The 25129-nt window shown below is 49.7% G+C and overlaps 1 protein-coding gene across 1 annotated transcript; it reads right to left on the reverse strand.

Annotated features, from left to right (window-relative positions):
- Positions 1 to 4336: 4336 nt before the first annotated feature.
- On the reverse strand, positions 4337 to 22853 carry GJA3 (gap junction protein alpha 3). The gene is made up of 2 exons (XM_042955206.1): positions 22742 to 22853; positions 4337 to 6557 (listed from the first exon to the last, which is right to left on the reverse strand). The coding sequence occupies exon 2, from the start codon at positions 6538 to 6540 to the stop codon at positions 5185 to 5187; it is 1356 nt and encodes a 451-aa protein (XP_042811140.1). The 5' UTR covers positions 6541 to 6557; positions 22742 to 22853; the 3' UTR covers positions 4337 to 5184.
- Positions 22854 to 25129: the final 2276 nt, after the last annotated feature.

A 25129-nucleotide genomic window follows, 5' to 3' on the forward strand; every position in this document is an offset into this window, starting at 1 on the left:
TGGATTCATAAAGCGGGAGCCGTGTAAATGGGCATTGCATCTCGGGTAAGGACAGGGTCGGACACATTACAGGTATTGCCAGAGGTCATGAAAGCAAAGACGGCAACCACACGGTTACTTAAATACAGAAAAGTCTCCCCAAGAAGGATAAACTCCAGGCTTGCTAAAGTGACCTCTCCGCTCTTGAACCCCATTACAGCCTAGCAGGACCGTGCACGAAGGAAGAGTGAAGGGGATAGAGTTAGCATGCACATTATTTCTTCTGCCGAACACATAGCAAGAGGTAGCAGCAAAGCTACAAGAACCCTTGGAAGGCACTACTTTAAGTTCCTAAGTACCTGTGAGGCCTGAACAGCCACTGCAGAAATTTCTCAAGCTTCTTTTGTACAAAGAGGTTTTTGCTCCTTGTTCTATGTAGATGAAAATTTTTACTTTGAAAACCTGCTCAAGGATTCTATCAATAAAAACAATTAACCAGGAGCTGGTGATTTAAATTTATGGCCACTTTTTATTTCTTAGCTTATAAAATGCCTATTTTCAGTTACAATCTAGGCTACGAAAGATACTATTATAACACAAAAAATAAAGTTTTAGTAAGAGTTTTGTAAATATTATGATCTAAATTACATTTACATACCAAACATCTTCAAATATCGTACTAGAAACAGTGCACTGCTCTTAGAGTTATTTAAATTCCTCACTGACCATAAAAAGTCTTGCTAAGGCATTCTATAATGCAAAGAGAAGAAAAATATTTTGAGGAATAAGAAATCTTAGAGCTTTGCAGTGCAATAATATAAAATTAGAGTGAGAAATCACATTTTCGGACTTTAATGAACAACGTCTATGTGTTATCCTGTATTTAAAAGTGATTTAGAGGGCTCCTGGCTGGCTCAGTTGGGAGAGCATGTGACTCTTGATCTTTGGGTCATGGGTTCGAGCCCCATGTTGGGTGTAGAGATTGAATAAATAAACTTAAAAAAACATAAAGGTTATTAAGAGAATATCCTGGATTCCATGGAAGTGGGGGTGGGGAGGAGGCAGTAATCTCCTGATCTTTACAAAAACACACTTCGAAATCATGCACCACTTTGTATAAGAATTTGTTTGGTGGAGATCCACAAATCCATGTTACAAATATCAGAAGAAAAAGTTCACAAGAAAAAAAAATTCAGAAAAAGGATTCTTCTGAAAAAAAGGAATTATAGTGTTAATAGGAAAAAACTGAAAAGAGACTAAATCTCACGAAGTTAATTTTTTTTTAAAGGATGCGTGAATTGTATTCATAGTTCTAATTCTAGATGTTCTTGCATAAGAAATCCACAACCTAGTCACTTACTTAACAATCAAGGAAAGCCAGGATGGATCAGAGATATTCTGGCTTGCTCTCTCCCCCTTTCTATTTTCTTTTTAAACTTAAGGTATCTTTTTTGTTAATTTCATGGGAAAATAATAATTCAGTAAAATGAAGTTTAAAAAGGAGAAAGTGAATGATTATATAGAAGAAATGTTTTAGAATTTTAATACATGGATCTGGGGATGGATTAGTAATGATGGACATTTTAGAATTATCACACATTATGTAGTGTCAACCAGACAACTGAGCTTCTGCAAACACAGATGCAAAAAGGAATTGTCTTGTATACTGCAGATTAAAAGATAACACGTGTTGTGGGCGCCTGGGTGGCTCAGTCGGTTGAGCGTCCGACTTCAGCTCAGGTCACGATCTCGCGGTCCATGAGTTCGAGCCCCGTGTCAGGCTCTGGGCTGATGGCTCAGAGCCTGGAGCCTGCTTCAGATTCTGTGTCTCCCTCTCTCTCTGACCCTCCCCCGCTCATGCTCTGTCTCTCTCTGTCTCAAAAATAAATAAACATTAAAAAAAATTTTAAAAAAATGTGTGCACTACTAGGTAATTATCCAAAGGATACAGGTGTGCTGTCTCAAAGGGACACATGCACCCCAATGTTTATAGCAGCGCTATCGACAATAGCCAAAGTATGGAAAGAGCCCAAATGTCCATCGATGGATGAATGGATAAAGAAGATGTGGTATATATACACAATGGAATACTACTCGGCAATCAAAAAGAATGAAATCTTGCCATTTGAAACTACGTGCATGGAACTAGAGGGTATTATGCCAAGCGAAATTAGTCAGAGAAAGTCACATATCATATGCCTTCCCTCATATGAGGAATTTAAGATACAAAACAAATGAACAGAAGGGAAGCAAAAATAATATAAAAACAGGGAGGGGGACAAAACATAAGAGACTCTTAAATATAGAGACCAAAAAGAGGGCTGCTGGAGGACGTGTGGGAGGGGGGACGGGCTAAACGGGGGAGGGGCATTAAGGAAGACACTTGCTGGGATGAGCACTGGGTGTTATACGTAGGGGATGAATCACTGGATTCTATTCCTGAAATCATTATTGCCCTATATTCTAACTTGGATGTAAATTAAAAAAAAAAAACAAACGTGTACAATTATTAGGTAGAGCATTTGAGTTTTAAAATAAGCTTTATGGAATTATAATTTATTTCCTTAAATCAAGAAAAAATAATTTTAGTGAAATTTCCACATAATTAACAGGCTAGAGAAAATATATCTGGAATCTTAACCACAGGGAGAGGTGACTTCTATCCTATTGCACTTACTGATGCTTCCGGTGATGGAAATACTTTCTGCTCATGCCCCCAGGGCAGAGAAGGGCTCCAGCCTCCAGGGCCCTGGATACCTCACATAGCCACAAAACGTAACACATGCTTTGATATTTTACGTGAATGGAAATCACAACAGCCCCCTGAAAAAACACCATCGGCCCTGTTGTATTGCAGAATTCTACTTCTTAATAAATTTGTGATTTTCAAGGAGACGAATCTAATTCCACACTCCTACCCATTCACTAAATGGGCCAATTAGACTACGGTCAATTCATAATACTGGCATCTTCATCAACGTATGGTGAAGAAAATCCAATTTTAAAGTGCAGAAACTTAAAAACTTTTTTAAGATGACTGAAATGTAAAAACTATAATTATAGTTCTCATTCTCATCTCCAACCCCACTCAGAATTCAATCCTGGGTAAGTCAGAAGGTTATTACTAACATTTATAATGGTAGGACTTGAAGAACTTGTGGCCACATCCCCTGAATGAGTTGTGCTTTCGCCATTAGCTGCAGTCGCGACCAAAGCTTTTTTTTATCGGAATGCTTTTCAAACTAGGGTTTTCCGGTGCCCTCCTCGGCCAGGCCGGCTGGGCCCTACTGCCTGAGCCTAAGGCGTCCACTGTATGTGACGAATGTCTGCGTCTACAATGGCACTAGCTATGCCCAGCCGAGGGAGAACTGGGAGAGCAGTCACTCAAATAGTTTTGTGTAAGGCTCAAATCTGAGAGAGGCTGAACGCGAAAGTATGGAAATTAGCATTTCTCAAGCCGTGGAGGGGCGATTGTCCACGTCTGCAGCAAGCGTTGACCCTCTAACGAACATGCTGCACCCATTCATCTGAGAATGGTTATCACAGTCTTTTTCATCAGATGCTAGTGGGTCACTCTTTATGATATAAAACACCAAGTGCGTTTAGAGTGTGGCTCCAGAGGGATTGTCAGGAAATTGGAGTTCATTCATATAGAGAAAGGAATCAAGTTGGCGAGTGTTTGGTGTTTTGCTGAATAAGGGCTGACACTACTCCGTGGAAGTCGGAGGGTGAGAAGGACCAGGCTCAGCATGACTACTGTTCATCGGTCTATAAACAGAGACGAAGACAGGACAGCAGAGTGTGCAGTACAGAAAATTCTGCCGCCTTCCAGCCACAGCCCACAGAGAAATAGCCCTGTCAGTGCAGCGATCTGCATGGGTGACAAATGAGGCGAACGCACATCCGAAATCAGCACATGCATTTACACAGGAAGTAAAACCCAGATACTTTTATTTACACTTTAGAAAGCAAACAGGCTGCCCACAAACAATGGTTAGGAAACTCTAAGAGGTTTTTTTTTGTTGTTTTTTTGTTTTTGTACTCTTAAAAAAATGTAGGTCATTGATTCATCTGTATAAATCATTTTTCTGGCAAGAGTGGTTAACTTTTAACCTCCCATTCAAAAACTTCACAACTTCAAGTATTTGAAATGCACTTAAAATTTCCCCTGCTTTTATTTTGTATCGTACATTCTCGTAGCCATTAGCTGACTCCTGAGGTCGAAGAATTTCTTTTAAAAGAAAATCCAAATCTTTACTAGTATGTAATGGGACAAATTAGCATTCTCTCAGTCACTATTCATCTTAATGGTACTATTTTTCCTTCATTTTTCCTGAAAGAAAGTCGGGGGGGGGGGGGGGGGGGGATAGGCATACCTGTACAATTCAGATCAAAGCACAAAATATCATTTAAAAAATAAATACCTAAGGCATACCTGCCACACTGTATTTCAATTTCCTCAACTGTTTAAAAATTACCCCAAGTGTCGCTGCGTTTCTACCTGCTCTCTTACCAGCAGCCTCCGTGGCTCTCGCCTGCTGGATCTCCGCCCCTGGAGGGTACCTGCTCATCGTCACTCGTCACGAAGCGCACAGTGTGGAATCCTGGGCTTCCCAGGCAATTTCAGAAACTCAAATGACAGTCTATGGACTCGCTCTAGGTCTTTTTTTAGTGCAGTTTGGCAAATATCCCAAATGAAATTCAACTCTAAGTTAAAAGTATCAAACAGAGATAGTGCTAAGGGCATCTGTGACTTTGTGGGCTGCCCAGAGGCTCTGGGGAAGCGTAGGAATGGAAAACCCAATTGCCCCCCGGGTAAAGACACCTGTCGCTTTACCACAACGGAACAGTTACCCACAGAGACGGCGGAGCCCAAGGCTGGACAGCAGCACCTGCAAAGGCGGCCCAGGTTGTTGGACTCTTGGGTGGCCGTGAACATCTTTCAAGGTCAACAGCCCCTGCACCCACGTTGCCCCCACCTCCCCATCTCAGCAAGCACTGACGTTCTCCCCACTCTACCTCACAGTGTTAAGAACAGCAAGCATGGACACACAGAAACCTGCTCTCCTCCTCGTGATCTTCCCCTTCCGCCACTGCAGTGCCCTCTCCCTTCCAGGCTCTCTGTCTACCTGCAGACCGGAACTGCACTTCGGTTTTGGTTGCGAGAAGAAACGGTTATTACAAAGCTGTCTGGAGAGACGCCCGCTAGATGGCCAAGTCATTCGGTCTGGCCCGGCCGCCGCTGGACTTACTGGCCTTGCTCGACCGCCCGGGGTCTGCGGGGGGCAGAGGAGGCGCGAGCATCTCCACCTCGGGGCTCCCCGCCTGCTCCCCGTCCAGGTCGGGGGTCCCCGCCGATTTGCCGTCGTCGCCCAGGCTGCTGCCGGTCCCGTCCGCCAACGGGCCGGGGGCGCTGCCGCCCGCGCCTGCGTCCTGCGCCAGCTGCCCGGTGCTGCCCGCAGGGCTCGGGGAGGCAGAAGCGGACACCGGCGGGGAGGCCTTTCTCCCGGCCGTCTGCTGCTCGGCCTCCTGGTTGGCCCAGTTCTGCTCTGCCGCTAGCAGGTGGTGGTTGCCGTTGTGGAATCTGGCAGGGCGAGCCTTCTCGCGCGCCTCAGACGGGGCGGCCGTGCCGAGGTCGGTGGCCGGCGGAGGGGCCCCGGGGTAGCCCGCGGCGGTGGCCGGTCCCAGGGAAGAGGCGGAGTGCGTGTAGTAAGGCGGGAACCCGATGGTGACCGTGGGCAGGGCGGACGGGGAGGGGAGCGGCAGCGGGCTCACGCCGCCAGGCTTCGCGGCCCCCACCCTGGATTCGGGGGAGTCTGAGCGGTAGTGGTTGGTCATCCCCTGTTTGAGCTTCTTCCAGCCCAGGTGGTAGATCTCCAGCATGTTGAGTACCAGCGACACGCAGGCCACTGCCAGCATGAAGATGATGAATATGGTCTTCTCCGTGGGCCTGGAGATGAAGCAGTCCACCGTGTTGGGGCAGGGCCACCGGTCACAGCGGTAGAGGGGCTTCAGCTCGAAGCCGTACAGAAAGTACTGGCCGGCGATGAAGCCCACTTCAAAGAGCGTCTTAAAGATGATGTTGAAGACATAGGTCCGCAGCAGGGCGCCGGCGATGCGGATCCGGCCCCGGTCGTCGCGCACCGGCGGCCGGTCCTTCTGGCCGTGGCCGCCGGGCCCGCAGCGCGCGGCCGGCCCGGGGTGCGGGCCGTCGGCCTTCGGCAGCTCCTCCTCGCGCTCCTTCTTCTTCTCCTCCATGCGCACGATGTGCAGCACGTGGCCCAGGTAGATGAGCGTGGGCGTGGACACGAAGATGATCTGCAGCACCCAGAAGCGGATGTGGGAGATGGGGAAGGCTTTGTCGTAGCAGACGTTCTCGCAGCCGGGCTGCTGCGTGTTACACGTGAAGTCCGACTGCTCGTCCCCCCAGACCTCCTCCGCCGCGGCGCCCAGCACCAGGATCCTGAAGATGAACAGGACCGTCAGCCAAACCTTGCCAATGACCGTGGAGTGCTCCTGCGCGTTCTCTAATAGTCTCCCCAGAAAGCTCCAGTCGCCCATTGCTTCAGCTTGCTAACCTGCAAGGGAACATCGCCGGTTAGTAGGAAGGAGGCCGCGGGGGGGGGGGGGGGGGGGCAGGGGCCGGCGGGCGCGGGGGGGTGGGGGGACCCGGCACGCGGCGCTGGGCGGTCGCTCCCCTGCGAGGCCGTCCTCCCGCTGCCAAACGCGGGAGGCGCTGCGGAGCCCTCCACGGCACGCGAGTGCCCGAGTGTGCGTGTGCCTGCGTGCGTGTGCGCGCATGCGCCCGTGTGCGTGTGTGCACGTGCGTGCACGTGCGTGCGTCTTCCCACGGGGGCCCCGAGCCGGGTTACAGCCACGCCCGCAGCGCCGGTGTCCCTCGGAGCTACTGTCGCAGGACACGAGTGCGGCACGAACCAGATGCCCACAGGTGACCGAAGCCCTTAAACCCTGTGTCTCCATCTAAGATGGGACGATGGTCATTGGGTCATGCGCAGTAAGCTGCTTCCTAGATGAGGGACGGAGGGCCCGTGGACCCCCCTGTGGAGGTAGCTGTGGTCCTCGGACGCGGGGGCCCAAGATGAGAAGGGGTCCTCCGTGTCGCTGCTGCCCCAACAGGCCTGACGCTTCCAACCGGAACTGAAAGGCAGCTCCATTCTTTGCGTCAGGAGAGCCGTCTACGCGGTGAGTTCCGGCAGCACTGAAGGACACTCTTCTCATTTTGAATTTTAAAAATGTTCACAAATATTAATTTTTATGAACTGGTGTGAAGACAAACAAAACATAACTTTACTCACCATGATCTAAAGAAACAAATGTTAACGCTCTCTTGGAATAAAGTTCCAACCCTTTGTTTCCGTCATTCGAGGTCTTTGGAGAAACGTTACTATTCACATATCCTACCAGCCTCCTTGCCCCTGTTGTGACTGGCGTCTGTTCTATTTGGCATGTTCTTACAAGGGAAAATATTTTAATGTAGAAACTGAATTATTGGACATGAAACAACCCACTCTCGCATGAAGGATGTCCGGTGTCAGGGAACCGTTCTAGATGACATCCTGCTTACCCTAAACCCCGGATGTCATGATGTCTCTGACCGTCCTCTCTGCCCATAGCCATGGCCCTTCCCTCCACTCTGCTGAAGCGTTTCCCCTGGAGCACAGGACAGAAGCCTTGACCGTACGTCCCAGCCCTCCGTCCCTGATCCAACACCCTGGTGACGCATGCTTCTTGTGATGCCGAGACGGCCTTTATGCCTTTGCATGTCCTGTTTCTGCAACTTCAGACTTGGCCCCAGGCCAGGCGGGGACTGGCCTGTTGACCTCCACTCTCCCTTCAAGAGTGGCCAACTCAGGCTGACACGGGTGCCCTGTGTTTTCTCTTCCCCTTATCATGGCCTGGCTTAACGACTCTTGCCCCCTTTGCATTCCAGGAGGTTCTCTCTGTCCTCCCACACCTCCCACCTTGCTAAGCTGCGAACGGCATCCTCCCTCCTTGCTGTCCCTGGACACACACAGCCTCCAGAGTTTCTACAGAAAACCACCTTTAAGCACCTTGACTGCTTGTGGACTTTCTCCCTAATTCTAGTTCTGAGGTTGGGGTTTGCATGTGCACCCTTTCCTCCTTGATGTCTGCAGGCAGAACAGCTGGGCAGTAGCATTTCTGGAAGTCTCTAAGGAAAGGTCAATGCAGGAAATTTATTCTTCTTCCTGCGACCCTCCCAGATGTGCAGGCAGGTTCTGCCTTGTCCAGCACAGCATAATGTGCTAAATAAAAGGGAGTCAATGCGATGTGCCTGGTGGGTTCTCCCCACAAGGCTGGCGGCACAGAATGCCACGAGGGAGGGCCTGCTTGTCACAGGGCCTGGGAAGTGTTGCTGGCATTGCCCTGCAGGGCCAGGGAAGCAAAATGTTCCATAATGATTGGGGCGTCCCCCACAGTAAAGAGCTGGCCCGCCCCAAATGTCCATTGTGCACCTGTTGAGAAACACGGGGCCAGGGAAACATTTCTTCAATCAGTAAATCAGACGAGGGGGGTACGGCTGCTGACTGTGGCATCTTGTTACTCACCTTTGCTGGCCCAGCCTCTCCAGAGTTCTTTAGGTCCAGGTGCTGCAAACACTTTCAGATAGGTACCCTTAAAAGGAATTGTGGCCTCTGGGTGCAGCTACGGAATCACAACGTGTTACCATCTGCATACTTCGCGGGTACTCTGGCATGTGTCAGAGCTCAGGAAATCCTAAAGAGGGGACAACTAAGAATGTGTCCGGTGGGGGGGGCGGGGGAGAGCCCACGGCTCATGCACTGCGTGATGGCACACACTGACAAGGTCTTTCTGCAAAGGAGTTCAGTAATATGTAAGAAGAGATACAAAAATCATGATACCTTGGGGCGCCTGGGTGGCTGGGTCGGTTAACTGACTTCGGCTCAGGTCACGATCTTGTCATAAGTGATCTCATCTCAATCTCATGAGTTCGAGCCCCACATGAGGCTGTGCACTGCCAGTGCAGAGCCTGCTTGGGATTCTCTCCTTCCTCTCTCTCTGTCCCTCCCCCGGTCGTGCTTTCTCTCTCTCTTAAAAACAAATAAACTTAAGATCATGATATCTCTAACCTCTAATTCTACTCCTGGGACATCATACCAAGGAAATAACCAGAGATTTTGATGAATGGATGAACATGGATATTGACTGTGAATTATTCATAAGAAGGAATAATTGGAAACAGAAGTGCCCACTAAAGGATGAGCAATTCGACACATAGTAGTGCCCAAGGCTGGCATCGGGATCTGGCTGACCCCGCTCCTACTCCCATCCCCCTCTCCCTTGCCTGCCCGTAATGTAATGTGATCGGGAAGGGAAATTCTTGCTTTCCCACCTCCTTTTGTTGTCTACAATGGGGAACTTCCGAGAAAGCTTTTGGTTTCCTAATAAAAGGGCAGGTGGCTACCTTTGCCGTCACTTTCCCTATCCGCCTATGGTGAGGACAGATGCGATGCCTGGAGTGGGGCAGTCACTTTGCAGGCATGTATCAATAAGCACGAGGGCATGGTCAAGAAAGTCCCAAGGCACCTGTTGTGACACTGTGGACGTGCTGAATCAACCGCAACACAAGCTCTGACTTATGTGAAGGGAGAAAACCCTGTTTGTTCAAGTTAGGTTTCCTATTGCTTGCAGACAATTCCTACACTCTCTTAAATTATTTACAGGTTAAGGCCAGCTATACATGAAAAGCTGTGACTCATTCATAACTACTAAAACACAAGGTATTCATTAGACGGAACTTTTAAGATCATTAGTGACTTGAAGATACGTTCATGCCATACTGATAAATGACAAAAACCTAATACAAAACCATAGCCTTTTACCCGCTGTTTCCCACACATTCATACATGCAAAGGAAGAGCGGAAGGATGCTGAAATGTGAACCACGGCGTTTCTAGAACTGGGTGATTTTTATTCTCTTTTCCCATTTCTTTGCATTTTCTGTAACAACTTATTACATTTATGGTCATAAAGGATTAATGACCGTGACTCATGTTTCAAAGTTCTAGTTTTTGAAAAAACCTGATTCTTTGTTCATTGTTCTTTCATTAAGGTGTCTACTCCTTCGACCTCTTTAATCGCGTCCCTGGTAAGCGCTCAAAAGACAAACTGATACATGGGACATCAGCCCAATGTCAGATTGGAGACTGACCCTGGGGTCTCTGAGATGCATCACAGATCCTGACAATGGCTGTCGCCGATGACACGGAGCTCAAACTGGATTCTCCCGCCACGGCGGTCTGCCGAGTTCCCCCAACGCAAGGGCCGGCCTCTTTGTATCCTGATGCTCGCTGCTGGGTCTTACCACTACCGCGCTTCACAGTTTGGGTTTTCTTCCGGAAAATACGTGAATGAGTGAATAAAAACATTCACCAGAGGAGTGTCTATGACAAGGCCTGCAGTGTGGGTCACGGTCAGATCGAGACGGGAGACTCCACGGTAGAAGTGACATCCCCTCCCTTCGGAGTCGCCACAGTCCGCTCCAGATGCCACGCAGACGTTCTTAAGGTGTTTTATCAACACCGCTTTGGGATCCTACCCCTCATACCAGTTCAGTAAGAAGACGCCAGCAGAGGAGTGAAGACGCGCAGTCTGGACAGCAAGCCTCTGCTGCTACGTAAGGGCCAGCAACGGACCAGAGGAAGCCTCACGATCCACTGAGCGTTGCCAGCCAGTGACGCGACCACAAGGTGAGCGAGTGAAGCAGCTCCCTGCTTGAGAAAACGGGTTTCTTCTTAGTGGCAGTGTATTGGGCCATTTCGGGGCGAAAGCAGGGCCGCTGCTGACAGCTCCCAGGGCCGAGCGCTTAACTCCGCGAGGTGCCCGTGAGCTCACCGCAGAGCGTGCTGCACTCTAGGTGACTGCTCTCCCACGGCGGCAGTGGGGTCCCCGATTACCCGGACGTCACTTACCTGCACGAAGTGGCATTTAATTGATTTTTGCTTTTATCTCCAGGGAAACTTTGGTTCTGACACCAACACAGAACAAGAGCTGATGCTGCCGAGTGTACACGTGGCTGCTTCCCCGTTCTTCTGACCGTCCTGCTTTCCCTTTCAGAGGTAAACAGGTTCCCCTCGGCCTTCGGGAGGTGTTAAGTGCCCCTCGGATCCATCAGTGGCTGTCTGTTCAGTGACCGTCCTGTGCTCAACTCTGGGCCACAGGTTCCGTTGAATACAGTGGAAGTAAACACATGGCGTCTCTCTGGGAATCTGCTTGTGGAGATGGGAGAACTCAGGAAAATGGGGAGCTATACAGGTGCGGAGGGATCTCGGAGAAAAAGGAGATTAATATGAGGACATGCAGGCGGGGAAGGCTGGCCAGGGGAGAGCGGAATTTGAGCGGGGATTGAGAGAGGTGGCTTCGGGCAGGGGACAGGAGTGCACTTCAAGGCCAGAACGACGTTCCCTTGGCAGCGGGAATACGTGTGACCTGGTGTTGGGAGGCGGCTGCTTCCGCACAGAAGAGCTGTGTGGCCTGCACACAGTAGGCATTCAGTAAACACGCGTGGGACGGATGAATGAAGGACATCGAGGGCCGCCAAACCACTTGGAGAGCGGGAGATAGGCCGAAAGTGCTGTTCAGGAAAGAAGGGGCCCCTCTAACGGCCAGTGGGGACTCAGGAAGAGTGATAATCTCCAAGTGAGTGCTGAAGGCCTGGGCTGAATGACAGCAGCAGCAAATGGAAAAAGGAAGGACAGAAAGGAGACACAGTCTGGAGACAAAAATAAAGCAGGATGTAGAGTCTGCCGAGAGTCAGTGAAAGGGAGAGGCATGAATTAAAGACAAAGCTCACATTTCTGAGCCTGAGTGGGAAAATCAGGGGGTCGTTTGAAGACAGAAACATTGAGGGAGGCTTGCTAATTTGGGATTGGGAGACAAGGTGAAGACTGGTGGTTTTGTCTTTCCGGATCAAAAGCAGCGGTGGGAGAGATGAGCGAGCTGCCCAGGAGGAAGCTGGAGACACAGAACTGGAAGAGGCTGGAGAGGGTCCGCAGTGTAGCTCCACTCTCCCGGGGGAAGACGACAGAGCAGAGAACAAAGGACGGACGTCTGTGGAAAATCCAGCGAAACGGATGAAGACAGCATGGGAAAGGACTCACCGCCCTCGGCATGTGTGGTCCGTGTTCGATGAAGGATCGCGGGACTGGCCAACTGGGTAAGAGCCTGAGACTGAGCAATGACGGAGAGCGGCGATGCCCGGACAGTGTGGAGGGAAGGGACCTTCCCCAGCGGGGGCCCGATCAGCTCTGCCAGACAAGTTCACCTTGTCTGGCTTGTAGTTGCTTTTGCTTTCAAAGTAATGTCAGAAGACCCTTCCTTCTTTACCGAATTGACCCCAACACAGAGCCCTGTCTGAGCTACTAAGATGCAAGATTACGTTGGGCGTCAGTACGCAGCACGGCCCACGTCACTGCTGGAGCGCTGTTCGTGTCTCCGAAGGCACATTCTCTGACCGCTGTCAACACGACCGGAGAACGAGGGTGACACGGAAGCGAGGAGGCCGAAGGAGGACTTTGAAGAAGGAGGTGACGACCAGTGTCAGCATTCTTTGTGTGTTCGAGATGGATGGCAATAAAGCAAAGGCTTTGATCTCACAATAAGAAGGCCACTGATGGTCTTTAAGTGCCCAGTCTAGTGGGAGCGTTGGGGCAGAAACAAAAGCCTAGACTGGGAGCTGAAGAGGCAGAGTGTGGGAGGGAAATGGAGGCATGACACAGAGAGTCCTGTTCAGTAAGTCTAGAACCTAAAGGAAGGGCGACACGAAATGGGTAACAAGGCCCAGTGGAGGTGTTTTCAAGATAGGGAAGGCTGTGGGTGCTTGGCATCAGAGAGGCGGAGTCACGGGGACAGGAGGAGGGGGGGAGGGTCAGGCTGCCCAGCAGCAGGACGGGGCAAAAGGACGGGAGGGGGTGCTGCGAGGGCAGACGCAGGACGAGCATCCTCCGCGGTGATGACAAGGCTCTTCTCGGCGGGGTCGAGCAGGCGGTCATCTTCTCAGGCAAGGGCAGGACTTAAGCCCCCGAGAAGAAAAAAGGTTTGATGACCAGGGAACGGAGGGGATGAGAAAGGGACCGGGCTCCCCGAGTTCCCCGCACAGCCAGACCACAGGTTGCGGCCACTCAGTGAGGACTGAGCAAAGGCCACACTACCTGTGAGGTGCTCAGTGCTGAGCAACACAGAGCACTGCCTGGTGCCACGTAGGCTGTGGCGGGAAAGATGTGGGACAGAAGAGAAGAGAGGTCAGGTGCTGCGTGCTGTGGGTAGACGGAGAGCTGGGGCGGGGCAGGGGGAAGCACAGAGGGCAGTGCGGGGGCTGCTGAGGGCTGGCTGAGAGGGTGACATCACAGTGAAGAACTGGGCCTCAGATATGAGGGACGAGTCCAGGCAGAGGACGAGTCCAGAGGAGCAGACAGGTAGACACAGGTCAGGGAGGAAGTCTGGAGGTGGACAGATCGCGGCAGACGTGATGAGAACTTTGGCTTATGCTCCAAGTGAGACGAGAGGGCACTGGAGGGTTTGAGCAGAAGAGTGACGTAATCCAGCTTCCATCTTCACAGGACCCTTGTGGTTGCTGTGCCGAGAACGGCTGTGGGGCGGAGGGGGTGAGGGTGATCGCGGAGGGTCCAGTGAGGAGGCTGTGCTGTGATCCAGAAACGTGACAGTGGTGACAAACGGCTGAGTTTGCACAGACTCTGAAGGTCGGTCCAGCGTGATGTGCTGATGGGTCAAGGATCGGGTCGTGCCGAGGAGAGGCCAAGGTTTCCGCCCCGAACAGGAGGAAGGATGGGGAGACCAGAGGAGGTACAGGTTTGGGAAAGGCATGGAAATCAGGAGTCCTGTTTTGGAGACGGTAAATGTGAGACATCTATCAGACATACAAGTGTCGAGGCCAGAGATAAACATTGGGGAGTCATCACCAAACCCCAAGACTGGACTGAGATCGTCTGAGGGCAGGGGAGAAGGACAGGGGGCTGAAGACCAAGCCGTGGGGTGCTCCAGCATTTGGAGGTTGAGTACGGAAGGACAAGCTTACAGAATAGCTGCTTATTAGGAAATGCAACTTTTAGTTAGCACTCTGGGAGATTAACACCCAAAAGGTGTCATTTGTATTTTTACTTGATTCCCTTTTGTAACAATACATTGACACTAAAAATATTGGTACTTGGTTTTTAAGTTAGAGGTAACGAAACATGAAGCGTGGCTAGGCAAATTAATTTTGTGTTACCTGTGACCGCCTGGAACATTGTTGAGTAGGACCAAGAGGGTCACATACAGGCTTAGCCGGAAAGAGTTCTATGTTCGGTTAGTAATATCTGCTAAGGTTTGGTATGCGGCAGTGTGGCCCAAAAGCCAATTTTTGCCAGCCCTGAGTTGGCACAAATTTAAAAGAACACGGAAGGCTGAACCAGTCACGAATATGATACAATGAAAAGTGGCTTATCTAATTATCTTTTTAGCAGGTGGAAAAACTGTTTTCCATTAGCTTTAAACCTTCCCTGCCTATTTCAAGCTTTCACATTTAAAATAGTAATTTCCAGATGCCATGGGGACCGTACCCTACGTTATTAAGTACTTACCACAGTTTTCCATAATTCTCGTCTCTTCAAAAAGGAAACAGAATTCAAAATGAGTTCACCAAAATAACAAAAGACCCCTTCTTCTTTTACACTATAGCCTCACCTCCAACATTTAGTGTTGTCTGAGCTCCTAAGACTAAAGAGCAAGATGGGGACTAGGCTTTTAAAAGCTGGCTCGGTGCCACTTACAATTCAGTGTCACGGCAACGGGAGAAGTTCAGCCACACAGACAAGCATAACAGAGGAAGAAACCGGACCCCTGAAGTTTCAGACTGGGTAACGTGTGACTTGTTTTCCATCTCCAGAAGAGAACAACTGGTCACACCAACCAGCAGGGCACCAATGGCAACAGTCCTACCTACACGTGACTGTCTGGTAGGACGAGTCCTCAACTTTGTTCTTCACAAAGTTGGCTTTTTCGTTCTTCCCTATGAAATTTAGCTTGTCAGGGTCCACAAAAATCTGAAACGTGATTTCGTTGGGAAAAATGACATTTATGGTGGCATCAAATTTAGCTCTTTGTGAACTAGTTTCTCCGCCAATAAAGCACAACTGATCCACCGCACAGACCTTCTTCATGCCCTTCAACGTGTGTTAGGACACTGGAGCTAAAGGTCTTACACGTCTTTTGTTAGCTTTATCCCTAATTTATACTTGTTCGATTTGTTGTTCCAAATAGTTTTTTTTTTTTAATTCTTTAATGTTTATTTATTTGAGAGAGAGAAAGAGAGAGCAACAGACAGAATGAGCAGGGGAGGGGCAACGAGACAGGGAGATACAGAATCAGAAGCAGGCTCCAGGCTCTGAGCTGTCAGCAGAGGCTGATGCGGGGCTCGAACTCACCTAGGTGCCCCTTAATTTTTTTAAGGTTTATTTTTGAGAGATAGAGAGAGAGCGAGCATGAGCAGGGGAGGGGCAGAAAGAGAGACACAGAATCTGAAACAGGCTCCAGGCTCTGAGCTGTCAGCACAGAGCCTGACACGGGGCTCGAACTCACAAACCGCGAGATCATGACCTGAGCAGAAGTTGGATGCTAAACCGACTCAGCCCCCCCAGGCGCCCCTGGAACATTGTTTTTATAAACTGATCTCGTATCCAGAAACTTGTTAGAAAGCTCTTACTAGTTCAAATAGTTACGAGACTCCTTTGGATTTTCTATGTAACATATACATATAACCATTTCATCTGCTATTAAGGATAGATTTGTTTCTTCCTCCCCTAATTCCCGTTATTTCTTTTTCTTGTCTTGTTTTCTTGTACTGACCTGCACTCCTAGCACAATGTGATGATGGTGAGATCTTTTCACATTTTTGTCTTAAACATGAACGCTTCTTAGGTTTTAGCATTGAGTATTATGTTTCAACTTTTATCAGGCTAAGGAAGTTTCCTTGTAATCTTTGTTAAGTTTGTTGGGTTTTGTTTTCTTTTTTTTTTTAAAAATTTTTTTTTCCAACATTTTTTATTTATTTTTGGGACAGAGAGAGACAGAGCATGAACGGGGGAGGGGCAGAGAGAGAGGGAGACACAGAATCGGAAACAGGCTCCAGGCTCCGAGCCATCAGCCCAGAGCCTGACGCGGGGCTCGAACTCACGGACCGCGAGATCGTGACCTGGCTGAAGTCGGACGCTTAACCGACTGCGCCACCCAGGCGCCCCTGTTGGGTTTTGTTTTCTAAATCATGAAAATCATGAATGAGTTTCTGAATCATGAATTTACTAAATTGGATTTGGTACTTTTTTCCCCACTGTTGTGAATTTTTTAGATGGTGAAGCACCGTATTACTCATTTTATTTTTAATATACTATCACATTCAATCTGCTACTTTATTTTGGATTATTTGTTCATACCTAAGATTGGTCTCATTTTTTTGGTACTACCATTGGATTTGGGTAAGAACATTATTTTAGCCTGAAAAACTAAACATTTCCCTGAATAAGCTTGTATAAGAATGTCCTATAGAAGAATCTGGAATTAATGTCTTTTTTTAAGGGGGTCAGGAGGAAGCCTAGATACAAATTCAGCTTCATTAACTGTTATCGACATAAATAGGGCTGCTATTACTCTTAAGTCAATTTTGATAGCTTATATCTTTTAGAAAATTTTCCATTTCATCTAAGCTTCAAATTTATTGGCATAAAATTATCCATGGCATTTTCTTATGATTTTGAAACTGTATGGTATCCGTACTTAGATCCCTTGTTTGGTTCCAAATATTGTTTATTGGAAGTTTTTAAAGTATAAGTCTTGCTAGAAGTTTTTTTTTTACAGAATTATGATATGCTTGAAAAAGAATGAGAGTTTATTTTTGTTATTTTTTCCAATGTCTTATCACATATGCTGTATTTACAGTATATAGAGCAAATCTCCAAAGATCTCCTATGGATCTTTTAAGTAGGGAATGTAGATTTTGGGATTTGCTAGTATTAGTATAAAATACACATATATAATTTAAGGGTATCCTCTATCTTAGTGTAAAATTATTTATTACCGTACAGTTCCAGGGGATTCCTTATTTTAAATGGAAAATGTGCATGGGCTCTATTACTTAACTTTTCACTAATCTAATGCTCTGGCAGGAGACATCACTATCGTACAGACGGATTTAATGAAATCGTAAAACACCGATTTTCCAACTTCTTTATCAATAACTTTAAAGCACCGCTAGAATTATATATTTTTGTTGTCAGAGAATAAATCTCTAGAAACATGAAATTGTTTTGAAATTATACTTCAGGGGCGCCTGGGTAGCTCAGTCAGTTAAGCGTCTGACTTTGGCTCAGGTCGTGATCGCGCAGTTCATGAGTTTAAGCCCTGCGTCAGGCTCTGTGCTGTCAGCACAAAGCCCACTTCAGATCCTTTGTCCCCCTCTCTCTGCCACCCCTGCCCCCCACCGCACATGCCCATGTGCTCTCTCTCTCTCTTTAAACATTTCAAAAATTATTTTTTAATAAAATTATACTTTTTTTTTAAAGATTTTATTTTTCAAGTAATCTCTACATGCAACATGGGGCCCGAACTTACAACTCCAAGACCAAGAGTCACATGTGCCACTGACTGAGCCAGCCGGGCACCCCTTAAATTATACTTTTATTTATTTTATTTATTAAATAAGAATGTATGGAAAACACCTGCCATCCATGTATTATTATTATTATCTCTATATTTTCTCTTGTATGCGGGGATTTTAATTGTTTTGGGGAGGGATTTAAATTGTTTATAAACACCTGAAAAGTCACATGCTCTAAAGTCTTTACTTGGCTAAGGTAAATATGGTCAATACTTTTCATTCTTAGTCAAGCGAAAAACTCAGTTTTTCTTTTGTTTTTGACGTTCTGTAATTTAAAAGCTGAGCGAGAGCTGATTTTAAGTTGGGAGCAACTTAAACAACTGTTATTAGTTTAAAAACAAATGTCTTCAAATTTTATATTCAATATTTTTTTTAACGTTTATTTATTATTGAGAGACAGAGCATGAGCATGGGAGGGACAAAGAGAGGGGGAGACACAGAATCGGAAGCAGGCTCCAGGTTCCGAGCTGTCAGCACAGAGGCCTACAAAGGGCTTGAACTCACGAGCTGTGAGATCATGACCTGAGCTGAAGTCGGACGTTCAACCAACTGAGCCACCGAGGCGCCCCTATATTCAAGAATTTTATGTTGGAGAATTTTATATTCAAGAATGACAACACTAAAAATACCCTTAACTTTTTATCCACAGTATTTCTTCTTTAAATACTGTGAATAAAATAAATATTCCTACCAGAAACCAGTATTAAGTCACCATTTCCACAATTAGAGTTCTAATATTAAGCTAGAAAATTAACAGCTGGTTGAGCTTCAGTTCAATTGACAGAAAAATGTACAAAGTCTGGAGCATAATTAGAAACGCGACTGTCTTCCAGCACTATTCATGCCTTCCTGGCTTCCTTTTTAAACCCTCCAAATGTCTGCCCTGTTCTATCACCCTGTGCAGGCCTCCAGTGTCTCCTGCCGATTAGTAGATGGCATTAAAAGTTTTAAACATCACTTCGGTGACAGACCTAAGAATAATACCATTTGAAATTTCGCTTATTTAAACATTTTATGTACACATTTTGGTGTCATTTAGGGTCAATTTTAATGTATTTCCGCATCAGTACTCAACTTTTAATTAGTGAATAATGAAAACAAAAGTCCTGCTCTTGAAATAAAGCTGAATTTACCAATACCTCCTGAAGGGTGGCTTGGGGCGCGGGTGAATGACAATAAAGAAAATTCCAAAATATGGAGAACAAACAGAGGGTCTCTGGAGGGGTTGTGGGAGGGGGGGCCTGGGCTAAATGGGGGAGGGGCACTAAGGAATCTACCCCTGAAATCACTGTTGCACTCTATGCTAGCTAACTTGGATGGAAATTCAAAAAAGAAAAAGAAAATTACAGGGGTGCTTTCGCGAGTGCTCTGAGCAGGCTCTTGTCCTAAAACACAAGATGGGGCACTCTGGACACTATGCCAAGTACTGACTTCCTAGAGTCTGGTCAAGTAAAAGGTAGTCTCCCTAAATAAATCCAAGCGACATCCTTCAGGAGTCTTACTCATCCACCGAGGAGATACGGAATCACGGCATTTTGGAGCCAGAAGAACCTGGGAAGCCGTCTGGTTTATCTATTCTCTTCACTTCACAGACTGGGAAATGCGGGCCCCGAGAGGGTACCGTGATTTGCCGAGGGCGACACAGCCCGCTGAAGCCGGCACGAAAACTCCTGACTTCTGCCTCTGGGTCCAGCCCACCTTCCCCTTCCGCGTGACTTCACGGGGTTATGCACCAGGCAGACTGTTCAGCTGACTACAGCTGCCTTTGCTCTTTTCTCCCAGTCCAAAGTGGCTAACATTTGGGCTAAATATTATTAACATGCTAACAGTCCCGTTACTCCATCATATAAATTGGAATTGTCATTTACAAATGTCTTAATGTTTATTTATTTTTGACAGACAGAGAGAGGCAGAGCACAAGCAGGGGTGGGGCGGAGAGAGAGGAGGACACAGAATCCAAAGCAGGCTCCAGGCTCCCAGCTGCTAGCACAGAGCCCTACACGGGGCTCAAACTCACAAACCGTGAGATCGTGACCTGAGCTGAAGTCAGACGCTTATCTGACTGAGCCACCCAGGTACCCTGTAAATTTTTAATGTTTTTTTTTTTATTTTTTATTTTTGAGAGAGAGCACGAGCAGGGGAGGGGCAGAGAGAGAGGGAGACACAGAATCTGAAGCGGGCTCCAGGCTCCGAGCCATCAGCACAGAGCCCAATGCAGGGCTCGAGCTCACGAGCCGTGAGATCATGACCTGAGCCAAAGTCGGAGGCTCAACGGACTGAGCCACCCAGACACCCCTGGAATTGTCATTTTGAAGCAAATTCAGATAACTGTCTTTACTCTTGCTTAGTGAACGAAACTTCTCGGCCTTATACTCATGGTATTTTATGGTTACATTTATATTACTGGCACAGATGACATCTGTCAAAATGGTTTCTATTTTTGCAATAATAATTTCCATAGTATAAATATAATTTCCCTTTTATTCAAACCTACTTTTATTAGGATATAACACGGAAATCTCATGTATGTTCTAGAATAAAAGATTCATTTTAAAGCTAATACAAAATGGAGGTTCATGAATAAAATGAGTGTTAGTTCATGGAGATAATCAGGTGTCGTGAATGAAAAAAATTAAGTGATTTTTACATTTTAGTATCATTAGTTTGTTAACTCTAAGTTTAGAGCAGACCACTAATTCCTCAAATTAAAGAAACGTCAGAGTGCAGGAACTGCGCACATTAACCATTATGAAGTCATACTTTTGAAGATGCGAGATTTTAAAAAAGCACCAGAGGATGAATAGTAACCCAGTTATTATGATGAAGAATTTCCCGCCACTGTAAGAACGAAAATTCAGATTGAACTTTATCGCTATTTTATTCCTTTTACGCATTATATGGAAATGGCAAAAACATAGTGTTTTTAGAGACCCACGCATGCTGTTTAGGGCCACACGCGTTGGACTTTTTTCTGTCTTCGATTTGGCGAACATTTAGCAAACGCCTGTCGTGTGTGTGCAGTGTGCTAAGTAAGACACGGCCTCACCCTCGGGCGGTTCATTCACAGTCTGTGGGTGAGACAGACTTGTGACAAAACTAATCGAAATATGGTGTGACAAGCGTCACACAGTGCTGGTGACGGCCACACCACATCGGAGTGGGGAGAGACTCCCCAATCCTTGGGTTTGGCTGAGTTTCTTAATACACAGATCCTGAGAGTCATGCTATCTGCACAGGGCGAAATACCTCTCAAGGGCCGTTCTGCTGTCTAGAACGTTCTGACAATATTTTAGCACGTTACAAAAACCAAGTGTTTGTTCATGCATTTACATGTGATACTGAGGTAAAATCCTAAAAACCTAATCTATCCTATTTACTGTGTTAGGTGCATGTTCAAGCAATGGTAGCATCTGGAAGACTAATTATAGTTTAAATTCTTTACATACATGAGGCCAAAATGGTAGTGATACATACACATAAAGTTTCAAGTGTGTATGTAAAAGTTGTTTTTGTTAAGGAAATGAACACAACTTAAAATTTAAGTAACATTCAAAGAAACTGTCAAAAATAAAAAAAAATTTTTAAGTTTATTTTTGAGAAAGAGAGGGAGAGAGAAGAGGGAGAAAGAGCGCGCCCACGGGCGGGGGAGGGGCAGAGAGAGAGGGAGCCACAGAATCCCAAGCAGGCTCCAGGCCCTGAGCTGTCAGCACAGAGCCCGACACGGGGCTGGAACCCAGGAGCTGTGAGATCACGACCGGAGCTGAAGTCCGGCAATTAATTCACTGGGCCACCCAAGAGCCCGCCAAATTCTTTTTCTTATTGGCAAACGGTGACATTTTGTTACATTTCATTATTTCGAGGTGGCTTTAAGCTGGTCAATATAAATAGCACCGTCTAATTTGTTACAGCAGTAAAATTTTCCTGAATTACTTTATGCTGCAGGAGCACGTGCACTGCCCTCCCTGGATGCTTATCTCGACATGAATCAAACTGCTGCACCAGCGGAATATGTGCCAAGTTAGCTGTCCTTTACTTTGAACACACCGACCGTTGGAAAACAAAGCCCCCCTTTCCCTCTGTAATCTTTCAATGTTTGTTTTGCAGCACATTTCACGGCACATCGACGGGCCGTCGGTGAAGCGATGCGCGTATCATAAACCACCAATTTGAATTCCCGAGTAATACGAACCGAGGCATAATTCCCGTCTCAGCTGTTTTCACACGGCCATTCTTAAATGACATATTTTGACGCTCTCTTGGCAAAACAAACACTGGAGGACTCCACTTGTCCCTGGAGTCTCGGTCACACATGTTCCTGAGCCGAGAAACCTGGGTGGATTCTGTTCACTAGGGCGTCCACACTGCCACTCACTGTCAGAAGCACCTTCGGGAAGGGGTTACTACAGAAGGCAGAGAAGGGTTTCCCCGCTCTTCCGCGAGTTCTTTCCCCTTAAGCGCACCATCCCAGGCAGAGGGGCCAAGAAATGAGATCCCAGGCCCTGGCACTTACGATTAAAGCACTTCTTAGGGGGGAAAAAAAAAAAAAAAAAAGACTCCCGAAAAGTTTCTTGGAGGAAGTAGGCGAGCCAACGCCGTCCCTACAAGACGCCGACGCCCCTGCACAGCGGCACCCGGCCGCCAGCCGCACCCCAGCCCCGCGCCCTGCGTCCGCGGACGCGGCTCGAGCGCCCGCAGCGGCCTCGGCACCCCGCAGGTCTGAGGCCCCAGAGCCGCGCCTGCTCGCCCGAGGCGGAAAAACGCCGCCGAGAAGCACCCGCCGGCCGGCCTTCGGCCGTGCGCCGGCGCTGCGCGGACATCTCGGCGCGCGCGGGGACGCCGACTATTCCCGAAGTTTCCCGAGCCCCCGTCTCTGACCCGGTCACTCCCACAACTCCCCGGACATCCCCCCCGGGGATCCGGAGAGGCCGGGGGCCGCACACGAGCGGCGGGGCTCGCGCTCCGGCCGCTCCGCCCCGGCCCGCCCGGGCGGGTCGGGGCGGTCGGGGGCGCCGGCGTCCCGCCCGTCCTTCCGCCCCGGCGCGGCCCCGCGCTTACCCCGCTGTGCCGCGGCGGCGACCCGGGTGCGCTCCCTCTCGAGCAGGGCTCCCGGCCGCTCTGAAAAGGAGAATCTTCTCTTACACGTGCGGTGCAACTTCACGCGTGCGCCCCGCGCCAGGGCCCGGCCTCCCCGCCCCGGCGGCCATCCCCGCGGCCCCAGCGCGCCCCGCGCTCGGCGCCCCCACGCCGCAGCCCCGGCCGCCGCGCCACGCCCCCCGCCGCCTCCACCCCGGCCCGGGGGCCGCGCGGGGGCGGTGCCGGGCAGGGCGCGCAGCGGGGGCCCCCGCCCCGCGGCCCGCCCGGCGCCCCGCGCGCTCGCCCCGCACCCGCGCCCCGCCCGCGCTCCCCGTCCGCGCTCCCCGTCCCGCGCCCCCGCGAGCAGCCGCTCCCCGCCCCGCACCGCCTCTCGTGCGCCGTCGGTCGGCACTTGCCCCCGCACCACGCGTGCCGCCACTCCGCGCCTGTACCCCGCGCTCCGCCACAGTGTCCGCATTCCCACCCGCACCTGCACCCGTCACCCCGCACCGGGCCCGCATTCCCACCTGCACCTGCCCCCGTCACCCCGCACCTGCCCCGCATTCCCACCGCACCTGCCCCCGTCACCCCGCACCGGGCCCGCATTCCCACCTGCACCTGCCCCCGTCACCCCGCACCGGGCCCGCATTCCCACCGCACCTGCCCCCGTCACCCCGCACCGGGCCCGCATTCCCACCTGCACCTGCCCCGTTACCCCGCACCGGCCCCGCATTCCCACCCGCACCTGCACCCGTCACCCTGCACCGGCCCCGCATTCCCACCGCACCTGCCCCCGTCACCCCGCGCCGGGCCCGCATTCCCACCCGCACCTGTCACCCTGCACCGGGCCCGCATTCCCACCTGCACCTGCCCCGTTACCCCGCACCGGCCCCGCATTCCCACCCGCACCTGCCCCCGTCACCCTGCACCGGCCCCGCATTCCCACCCGCACCTGCACCCGTCACCCTGCACCGGCCCCGCATTCCCACCCGCACCTGCACCCGTCACCCTGCACCGGGCCCGCATTCCCACCCGCACCTGCCCCCGTCACCCCGCACCGGCCCCGCATTCCCACCGCACCTGCATCCCGCGCCCCCACCCACGAGAGCGCCCTCCCACTCGGGATGTGGGTCCCGGGGCTTTTTCCCGCCGCGGGGCTCCCGCGGGCCTCGGGTCTGTTCTCCACTGAAAGTTCTCAGCGCGCGCGCGAGGGGCGGAAGCGGGATCGAAGGGCGCCCGGGTTCCGCCTCGGCCGCCCCCGGGGCACCCCTCGCGCGCACGTGCGCCTGCCCTCGCGGGGCCGACCCGCGGCTCTGGGGGCGCTGCTGAGCCGTGGGGCGCGTGGGCGTTGGGGCGCCGCGGCCCCGCCCGCGTCCCGCCGCCCGGGGACGCAGGTTCCAGATGGCTGGCACGGGACGGGGCCACTGCGCATGGGGTTCCCAGTTAAGCTGGCCACATCGGCCACAGAAAAGCCAGAGCCGCGGCGTGGATGCTGTCGGGGGCCGCGCCCAGGCGCAGGCTGGAGCGCGTCCCGGAAAGGGAGCCGAGGAGCTATAAATAGTGGCCGCGAGCCTGGTTCCCATCAAACACACTTAATTTAGCCGGCGGCCATAGGGATTCTTATTTATTTATTACTTATTTTTAAAGCACTTGTTCCGATGCACTTGAGACTTGGCCCTGCCTGGGGGACAGGGAAGGTGTCCCCCTAGGTCACTCATTCCCGCCGGTCCTCGTGACCAGATGCCAGGGCGAGGCCTAGCCTGCTTCCCCAGACTGGGGTGAAGGTTTTCGTATCTTCTTTCCTCCCCACGGTTGGTATCGCGCACATTTGAAAGCCTACCACGAAAGCCCACTGAGCAAGAAAGGAAGCCCGTCCTTGTCTATGATTGTCTCAGTTTAAGTGTTCTCTCCGCTTCTCAGGATTCGCTTTTGCATCCTCAGGGTTTAGCACGGGACCTGGCCTGGACAGGATATTTAATAAATATTAGTTGACTGAATTTTGTTGACCCTTCTAGAGGCTGAAAATGATCTCGGAATTCCCTTTATGAGTGATGGACTTATTGCGGGAATGTGGCAAAATCAGAGTCTGATTGTTTTCAAATTTCCACGAAGCAGCTTCCGATCGCTGCTTTATTGGAGCCCGGATCTGCTCTGATTAGCCATCTTCTTTCCCTGGAGAGATCTGAACTGAAGGTTATATCCTAGGGAAGAAAAAACCCTAAGCTTCTGAAATCACATCTTAAAATATCTTCTCCCTTGTAGAACGTGAAGGTCTATGTATGTAGCAGGTGATGGTCATGTAGACTTAGTTTGTTTTTTTTAATTGAAAAATACTGCTCTACCAGGTCTTCAAATAATTTTCTGTTTAAT

Source organism: Panthera leo, chromosome A1 (assembly GCF_018350215.1).
Source record: "Panthera leo isolate Ple1 chromosome A1, P.leo_Ple1_pat1.1, whole genome shotgun sequence".
NCBI classification, from domain to species: domain Eukaryota; kingdom Metazoa; phylum Chordata; class Mammalia; order Carnivora; family Felidae; genus Panthera; species Panthera leo.